Here is an 8,957-nt window from a genome sequence, read left to right as displayed (position 1 = left end):
GCCTCCGCCTCCCGCCAGCCTCTCACGGCCGAGGGGAAGGGCTCGGCCGCCATGGCAACCCCGCAGCCTCCCGCGGGCGGTGCCGGGGGTCGGGCGAGGCTGAGCGCCATGGCAACCGCCCACCAATCGCGGCGGCGAGCGGCGCCTGTATGGTTTGGCGACAGCCAATAGGAGACCGCCGTTCCCTTGTAGGCGTGGCTGCCGGGAAGGCCCGCCCCCCAGCGGGAAGACGGGGGCGGGGAGGAGGAAGCGGGTTCCTTTGTGGGCTTTGACAATAAGATGGCGGGCGGGGGAAGGCGGGGCCAACCGTAAGGATGGGCCCCGCCCCCTCCCTCAGGCGCGGAGCGGTCGGTGAGGCGGGAGCGGAGCCTCCTGCGCTGGCAGGCGGCGGCGGGAGCGTCGGCATCGAGGTGGTGAGTATGGTAGGCTGGGCTAGGCTGGGCTGGGTCGGGTCGGGCGCGGCGGGTGGGTCCCGGGCCGGGCCGCCTGTCCCCCGGGGTTCCGCGCGGGGAGGGCGCGGGCGGGCAGCCGGTGCCGGCAGACCCCGCGGGAGGAGGGAGCTGATTCAAAATGGCGGCGGGCCGTTTGCCGGGAGCGCGGGACGGTGAGTAACCGCCGCCCGCGGCCGTTGGCGGGGGCGCGCGCGGCCCTGGGGCGGTGAGGGGGGCCGGGGCGGGCGGGCGGGCGGGCCCCCGGTTTCCCGTCGCCGCTGGTCGCTCCGCTCGGTCCCTTCCCCCGCCGCGCTGCCTCATCGCCCGCGCCTCCACCCCCGGGCGGCCGCCGCGTGCCGTGGCGCCGCTCCCCTCCCACTGCCGGCGTGCTGTGGCTGGGGACCTCCCCCGGCTCCCCGAGCGCACGCATCGCGGCTCAACCCCGCCTCGGCCCCCGCCGCGCTCCCTCCCCAGGCTGCCTGCGCAGGGGCTCGCTCCCCGCCCCGGCCGCGCCCGCCGGTCACGCCTCTCCCCGACGGCTCCCCCCGCCACCTATAGCCCCCCCGGCCTCCGGGCTCAGTTGTCGGCGTTTCCTCAAGCCTTCTGCTCCTGGCACCGCCTGCTGTCGCCCGTGCCCTGGGCGTGCGGCTGCCCCTGCTTCCTAGCCTGCTCGTCCTCGGGAGGTAGTGCCCCATTCCGGAGCCCTAGTGTCCTGGAGAGGAGGTGACTGCCAGCCCCCTGCGCCCGGGGGGTGGACCAAACCCCGGTGCTTTATAGGTCCCTTTGTCCCGGTCCCAATAGGGATGGTTCTGGCCCTGCCAGCCCTCTGCTGTCTCCACAGCCCTGAGCCTTATAACTCAACACAACCATACGCGTGCCTGAAGAGGAGTACCTGGCTTCCCATCTTCTTTTTAGCATTACACATAGCTTTGATTTCTTCCCACAGCTATTGTAAAGGACAATTTTTGAGGAGGGGAGGGAGTTAGAGTGGTAGAGGGGAGATACAGTACCTTCTTACCTTTTCATGTTAACTGTCATCACTATACTTGTGGCTGTACAAAAAGAAAAAGCACCCTGCTTAAGTGAACCTCCAGAACTGGCCTAGGTAGTTCTTGTCTGCTTTCTCCTGAAGATGAACAGTGCTAAAATCTCTTGTCTTCTCTTTTAGCTCGGCTCTTAGCAAACAGCTTTTTCCCTTAAGTGCTTAAGTATATTTTTGGCAGCATATTAATACATGAATCAGAAATTACTGTAAATCTGGAATGTGTAAGTTGATGCTCTAGTAAGAATTGGATCAAATTTCAAGCACCTTATTTGTAAAGCAGACTGGGAATTTGTCGATCCCCAAAGCAAAACTTATTAATGAATTGCATAATACTGCGCTCTGTGTGCTATTATTAAAAAAGAAAAAAAAACAACAAACCACAAAACCTCCTTTTTCATACTGTATTATACTACAAATAGCCATTGTCTCCTTGAGAGCTTTTTTTTGTACAGCTATTTCAAACAGTGGTTAAGTATAACATACTAAGTTTGGACTGCTGACACTCAGCAGTGGAAGAAGGGAGGTGATACAGCTAGTCTAGATATTGCCTCTTGAACAGAGGCAGTGGCTGCTTTAAATTATCAGGGAATTTTGAACATCTTGCTTCTAAAGTAGGAGCAATCTTACTGTCATGTACCAAGAGGTTTTACACAATGGCTAATGCCTTTTTGAGTATGTTAATATGTAAATCAATAGAGAAACATACTTACATATTAATTAATTAGGCTTTAAATTTAGTATTCTCTTGAGATGAATGCTTGTTGAAGATAGTGCAGGGAAGTCTGGGGAAGGTTGTTTATTTGCAAGGTTTTAATTGCATCTGATAATGGCTATGAAGTTAATATTTTTTTTATTGGGAACTTAGGTTCTGAGGCACGCTTGTATGCCAGTTAATAGAATCTGAAGAAATAACTCCTATGATGGGCATTTTATTTAAATTTATTTTAACTGAGGTACGCATGGTTTATTTATTGCTCTAGGGAAGAACCTGGAATCACATGTAGCACATCTTATGCATTGTTATATTGCATGGGAAAACTGTTTCCTTCTTTAGTATGTTAATAGATTACAAACTGGACTGGTCTGCCAACATCCCCTATGTCTTTTAGTTTAGTAGATGAGATAGTGGTTCTTTTACCAAGAACTCGTGCATTCCCATCAACGCTGTATCAGTCTGCTGTTTTGGGAGGCAGACAGACAAAGCCTCTAAAATTGTCAGATACCCAAAATAGCACCAGAAAATATTTTCATTTATTGTTCTTGTGACTGCATCATCTTTATCTGTAGTTGTTGTGAGGTTTTCTGTGGGTTTTTGTTTGACTGGGGTTTTTTAAACAAAGTTTGTGCCTTTGTCACCTACGCTAAACTAGTAGCGTTATCTAGTAGGAATTTGGGGATTCAAATAGTTACCATATACAGGCTCTCAAAGAGATTACCCTTCATTTATAGAATGTTTTGAAAGTATACCCAGGGAGCAAAAACTTCTGAACTTTTATAGTGTAGTAAGGTGTTTGACAGAAATAAAAAATACTTTATTGACTTGATATTATGGTGTCTCACTGGAGTTGTAGTTCATAGGCCTCATGACCCTGTCTCGTATGTTGCTGTGAGCGCAGTCCGTAAAGAGAAAGAGAATGGGACTATGAGTTGGTTAAAATACAGTTTCTATGACATAACTGCATTTTAGTCTGAATATTTTGGGATCGTGTCAAAAGATTTTTGGCTTGAGAGTGTTTAAGGTGGGGTTTTTTGTTGTGGTATTTTAACAAGTATGCATTTTCTTGAGAAAAACATGTTTTCTGCGCCCCCTGGCCTCCCGAAGTCCTTTGTCAGCCATCTCCTTCACCCCCAATTTTGAGATCAAGCACTCTTCAAAAATTTTTTTATTACCAGCCACAATAGAAAACAAAAATAGATGTCCACATGCATCCTCTTTACTTGTTTCTTTTTTAGGTATGTACTTCAGTTGCAGACACTGAGCTGTCTTGTACTGCACAGACATGTCTAGAAAAGTATCTGAATTGTTCTCATATTTTATCATATAAGTTTTTGTAGCCTGTTGAAAGGGACCATTCTTTTAAGTTTCAGTAATCAAAGGAATTGTTGCATGTGTTTGGTAGTTGTATTTGGTATATCAAATCTTATTTTGTCTTAAATGTGTTTTACAAACTCAGCTTTTATAATTAAAACAATTTAATTACAGTCATTACTTTCATTATTGTCATCTTGCAAAGCAAATCTTAGTCATAAAGTTTCTGTGCTGGTAAAGGAAAATTCTCCCTGGTTTTGCTATGTTTCAGTTTTGTATACGCTTGCACTTTTTCTCTAGATGCTAGAGATACATGGTTTTGTACAACAAAGGTGAAAACTATAGTTTTGTGATAAAAGCAATGAAGACTTGCTTTCTATATGTTTTTGTGCATGTTTAAATTTTTCAGATGATCACTAAAGATCTTGTTTGCTCTTTAAATGGCAAAGGCATAGGGATAAGGGAGAGGCTGGTCCAAAGGTCAGGGTAATAGCCTAGGACTTGGACTTAAACTGGCAGTTTCCTTCTCCTGCCAGATTTTGTGTGTATTGTCAGGCAAATCACCTTTGTGCTCTAGCTGTAAATTTGGTTTTATAGTGCCATTCAACATTGTAGGAGTGTTGTGAGAATAGAGATACTGAAGCAACTGAAAAGAGAGGTGTATAAGTTTCTGAAATGGGAAACTATTTTGTTCTGCATCTCCTGTACTTGGCTGACATCTTGCTTCCCGATACTTGGTAGGTGGTGCTCTAACTCTTACTGTATGGACTCTTGCTCAGTAGCATGGGAGAAGAGGAAGGACTACATCAAACACAATTACTGGTATGTAATTTTTTGTTTCTTAAATGAAACTGTAACCTAATATTTTGTGCAGTGTCAGGAACAGGAGGACAAAGAATGGGTTTTATGATGTAAGATACTAATTGGAAGTAAGTGTTATAGAAAAAAATCCAGTGAAAGCTGTTGAAGGTTTACCTTTAAGAATCTATAAACTTTTTTTTCTTCTGCACACCCAGAAGTGTGTGATGTACTGAGGTTTTCAAGTTTGCTGCTGTGTTCTGTTCTTTTGTTGGTGTGCCTTAGAATAATAGATGTATGAAACCAGGGTAATATTCAATTGAAGTTTTAATGATTCTTCACAAGAATATAAGTTGAAGTAAAAGAAGCTTCAAACTCTGCACAGAGTGTTTAACATTTGATGACATAATCATACCTGGTTGATTAGTAGTCCCAAAAGATCCTCTAGAGGTCAAGTTTCACATGGGGGGGGGGCGTGTGTTTAGAAATTACTGTACATACAACTTTGCAGGAAAAATTAAATCATATACCCTCCAATAGGAAGCTGCAGGAATATCTAAGAATCTAGAAAAGGCACTATAAAGCAAAAACTCGGGTTGCATTTAATGGGAATAATGCAAATATTTTAGGTTATAGGAGAAAATTTTTAAAGAAACTTCCAAAGCATTTAATATATTGGTAATCCATAGGTAGCTTTTAAGAAGTCTATGAAAAATGACCATAAAAACAAGTTCATATATTCTATATTGTAGTCTCTGCATATTATCATTTCTAGAGAGTTTTGTACCTTCAGTGGAAAGAATTCTTCATGAGTCGGCATATCAAAAAAAAAAGTTATTTCATGGATATTTACAGCAGTGTAAGAAGTGTTCTACAGAGTCAGAGCAAATGTTTATCTAGATATTGTGCTGTCCCCAGGTTTTCAGAGTAGATAAGTACGTAGTGTATTTTGAGAACAATGTTGTTTCACTTTGGTGGATTTTTAGTAACTCTGAAAAAGCTGAGAGAGCGCTCTCTGAAAATATGTGGAACATACCATAGCAACCAGAAAAGCAAGGCAGAGGTTACGGCTTACCAAGGGAAATGGAAAATAATATAGGAAGACACTGCAATAGTATTTTGCTTTTATCAGCTTTTATTTGAATTATTTTTTTTGTTTGGGTTACTACACTAAAAAAAAATCCCCAGATATTGGGCAAATGTGAATTCTAAGGACAGAAGACTTAGAAGGGACAAAATGAAGGTGTATAAATGTAAAGATCAGGTACTAGCTTTCATCAGCAGCCTGAATTTTATAAGACTAAAAGAAGTGACCTCTACTGCCTTAGGAAAAAAAAAACAACTTACTTTGTATTTCAAGAGATCAGCTGCGATATTTGCATAGGGCACTGTTGTCAAAATTAGTGCAATTCAGAAGATGATCTGGAAGCTAGTGCTTGAAAGTCATACCTTGGAAAATTCAGCAAATGATTTCTAGATGTGAAAAATGAGAAGACTGGATGCACCCCACTTATTTTTAGCTGGTGAACCTAAGCTAGGAATGTGGGAATTTTGCTTTCTTACAGTCAACTGGGAAAGAAGTACAGAAGCCCATACAGAGGATGACTGTGCCAATCCTTATTGGACTTGCACAATTCACATTGGAATTACACAGTACATTGACTCACCTGAGTAAGGGAACCGGAAGGACTGCTTTAGGCACCTCAATTGAATGTCTCAAGTTATATGGAACAAATCTAGATCTTACTCTCTCTGTAGCCAAAATAAGCTAACTTTTTCAAGTATGCTGCCCATGGTATTTTTTTCATGTTACTCTGTTAGGAATGTTGATGTTTTGGAGGGGTCAAATCTTTTAAAGATGGTGTGCCAGGTTGTATTTTTATTTCCAAAATCAGAGGTTAAGCATGCCAGTAGAAACTCGGGAGGAGCGAGGAGAAACTGCCTCTCCAGTAGGTGAAATACAGCCGTTGAGATGTTTGCTTCTGTGCGAAGCAGCAGCTCCTGACTTCCATCAAGTGTGGAACTTAATGGGAGCCAGGAGCTGGGAGCTCCTGCCTCTCTCCGATGCCATGACTTGTGGACCTGCTCACCCCTGGTTCCCGAGTGCCGTCTTTGGGACCCAGTCCATATGTTCCTGTCCCCTGTTGTACCACACTGGCCATTCTCTAACCTGGTATGACAATTCTGATGTTTCTATCTTAAAAAAATTTGCTGTTTAAATTTGAGATTAAAGTTATTCTGTTTTGTTTTTTAGTCTTTTTTTCACCTCCCTCTTGAGCTGTTCATGTTGTACAAGAATTTTTTGTTTTATTTTTTTTTAACAGGACACAATGTTTGTGCGAGGATTAAAGAGAAAATGTTTTGATGGCGAAGAAGATATTGAAGGAACTCTGGCTGGTATTAAGGCTATTCCTTCATATAATCTTCAGCGGCAGTCACTTTTAGATATGTCCTTGGTTAAACTTCAGCTGTGTCATATGCTGGTTGAACCTAACCTTTGTCGTTCGGTACTTATAGCCAATACGGTACGGCAGATCCAAGAGGAAATGACTCAGGATGGGACTTGGCAGATGATAAATACACAGAGTACAGGGCAGGCATCCCTGGATCGTCTTGTTTCAACAGACATCCTCTGTCGTTCATCTAGGGAACAAGCTGAGGGAAAGCATGTCCCAGGCTATAGTACTTTCAATAAAGACTTTGAGGGTGACCAGGCACAAGATAGTTCAGAGACTATGTCAACAGCCTCTTCAGTGCAAGCTCCCAGAAACCTGCAGAGCAATGTGTGGGAAATGGAAAATCCACAAGAAAATAAAGGAAACTTTCAAAAATCATTAGATCAAATATTTGAGACACTGGAGAACAAAAGTCCTAATTCTGTTGAAGATCTGTTTTCAGAAGTTGACAATTCTTACTATGATCTTGATACTATGCTAACAGGAATGATGAGCAACACAAAAATGGGACACTGTGATGGACTTGAAACATTTTCTTCTCCAACAACTGCAACTTCTAACTCTAATTGTAAATCTGATCTTAATGAGCTTGATCATATTGTGGAAATCCTTGTTGAATCCTGAAACTCCTTGTGTAGGAGATAAAGATCTGTTAATTGGGAAAAAAGACTCAAGAAAGCTGTTTCCACAGTTCGTTCTATCTGATCTGCACGTGTATTTTACAAATATCTATATATTATATAGATATATATCTTAAAAAAGCACTTCATATTGCAAAATAGTGTTAACTCTTAAAGTTAACCTGCAACTTGTAGTGTAATAATCCAATTTATTGTCCATTGAACTGTTAAGTATATACGGTAAATGTCTTTAAGTTTGGGATCCGAGGCTCTTGGGTTCCTTTTACCAATTTGTTTTAGCCTTTGATGGAGGATATCGTTAGTGAGAGGGAGTCTCTCATCTTTTTCTTTTACTTCTCCCAGTAAAAATGGTAATAAACAGAGAGAAGCTGGATAACTAGTTTTCTATTTTCCTCCGGTTTCCACATTGTTACACCACATAACTCCTACCATATCTGCTGCTTCTGTTCTAAGTCGCTACGTGGCTCTTAAAGAGCAGTATGCAAGTTCCTATTATTCCTAGCTAGCTTATTCTGGTTTTTTGCTACAATTTTTACTTCAAAAATAGTTTTAAAGTGTTTATTGATGTTTAGATTTTTCCAGGTATTTTCCTAAAATATATTTTTACTACAGATGTTATGTCAGCTGCTAACTTAGTACCTTTTGATCATATCTGCAGTTGATGTATTTTTTGAAAGATTTTCAAAAAGGGATGTTTTTTTACCGTGAGCTACCCAATGTAGTTCAGTAAAGTGTATGTAAATGTAAATATATGATTTTATACTTTACATTAAAATGTAAGAGCTGTTTTCATGATTCTGTTTTATAGAGTAGTACTTTACTAAATTGAGAATTGTACAATTACTCTTTTCATACCCCATGTACTTGAGTATCATTAGAGGAAGAGCTTTGATCCAACTAGATACAATTACATTTAATTCATTTCAGACCATATTTTTTGTTAACTACAAACCTAAATTACGTAGGTTTTTATTTATGTGTATTTATATGTAAATGTCATCAAGTGAATTGTTTATCACTGAAGTCTACCATCAAATATTTGTTTATACGGGAAAACTATCTTGCACTAATTGCTACAAAAAGTGTTATTAGCGGCCTTAAATCTCAACTGGTATGTCATGATGTCTTGTCATAATTAATATGCTCCACTCTTACCAAGGGTTTCCTCTTGGCTTTTTGTAATAACAAAAGATAATACAACATGGGATGGTGTTCTTTTCTTCAAGTACTCACATTCGTTTTAGAGTGTATATAATTAGGCTTATTCCTATGAGACAACTTCTGGGGAAAGGGATAGATCAAGTGCAGTGTATGATGTTGCTATAAAATGACAAATGTTTACTTTCACAAGCTGGTACTGGGGAAGGCACCTGAACTAGCATGGAGGTAGAAAAGGGGGGAAAGATTGATTGGTTTCTTGTTAGTGTTGGTTGTGTCAGGGGAAGACACTCACCAGTAACTCATTAGTTTTCTGTAGACCCGAACCAACCAAGTTGCTGAACATGAAGAGAGTACATTTCTGTGTGTGACAGACTCTGCCCTCCCACAAGTGACCTT

General features: G+C 42.0%; 1 protein-coding gene across 2 annotated transcripts; it reads left to right on the top strand.

Moving 5' to 3' along the window:
- Positions 1-250: 250 nt before the first annotated feature.
- Positions 251-8,195, top strand: LOC134515027 (cell division cycle-associated protein 4-like). 2 transcript variants are annotated; one of them, XM_063333547.1, is made up of 3 exons: positions 251-413; positions 4,247-4,327; positions 6,628-8,195. In XM_063333547.1, the coding sequence occupies exons 2-3, from the start codon at positions 4,289-4,291 to the stop codon at positions 7,381-7,383; spliced, it is 795 nt and encodes a 264-aa protein (XP_063189617.1). In that variant the 5' UTR covers positions 251-413; positions 4,247-4,288; the 3' UTR covers positions 7,384-8,195. The 2 variants fall into 2 exon arrangements, with proteins under 2 accessions (XP_063189617.1, XP_063189615.1); XM_063333545.1 differs by lacking the exons at positions 251-413; positions 4,247-4,327 and adding an exon at positions 6,218-6,476.
- The last annotated feature ends 762 nt before the right edge of the window (positions 8,196-8,957 follow it).

The sequence above is a fragment of the Chroicocephalus ridibundus genome, chromosome 4 (genome assembly GCF_963924245.1).
Source record: "Chroicocephalus ridibundus chromosome 4, bChrRid1.1, whole genome shotgun sequence".
In the NCBI taxonomy this organism is placed as follows: domain Eukaryota; kingdom Metazoa; phylum Chordata; class Aves; order Charadriiformes; family Laridae; genus Chroicocephalus; species Chroicocephalus ridibundus.
Note: the sequence above shows the minus strand (reverse complement) of the source record. Positions and strands in the feature narration are given on the sequence as shown.

What these genes read in the sequence shown, in the direction of transcription:
- LOC134515027 (XM_063333545.1), top strand. Translation starts at nt 6,432, where the DNA reads ATGTTCCTGTCCCCTGTTGTACCACACTGGCCATTCTCTAACCTG. An exon ending in ACTGGCCATTCTCTAACCTG is followed by an intron (nt 6,477 to 6,627) that starts GTATGACAATTC and finishes TTTTTTTAACAG; the next exon opens with GACACAATGTTTGTGCGAGG.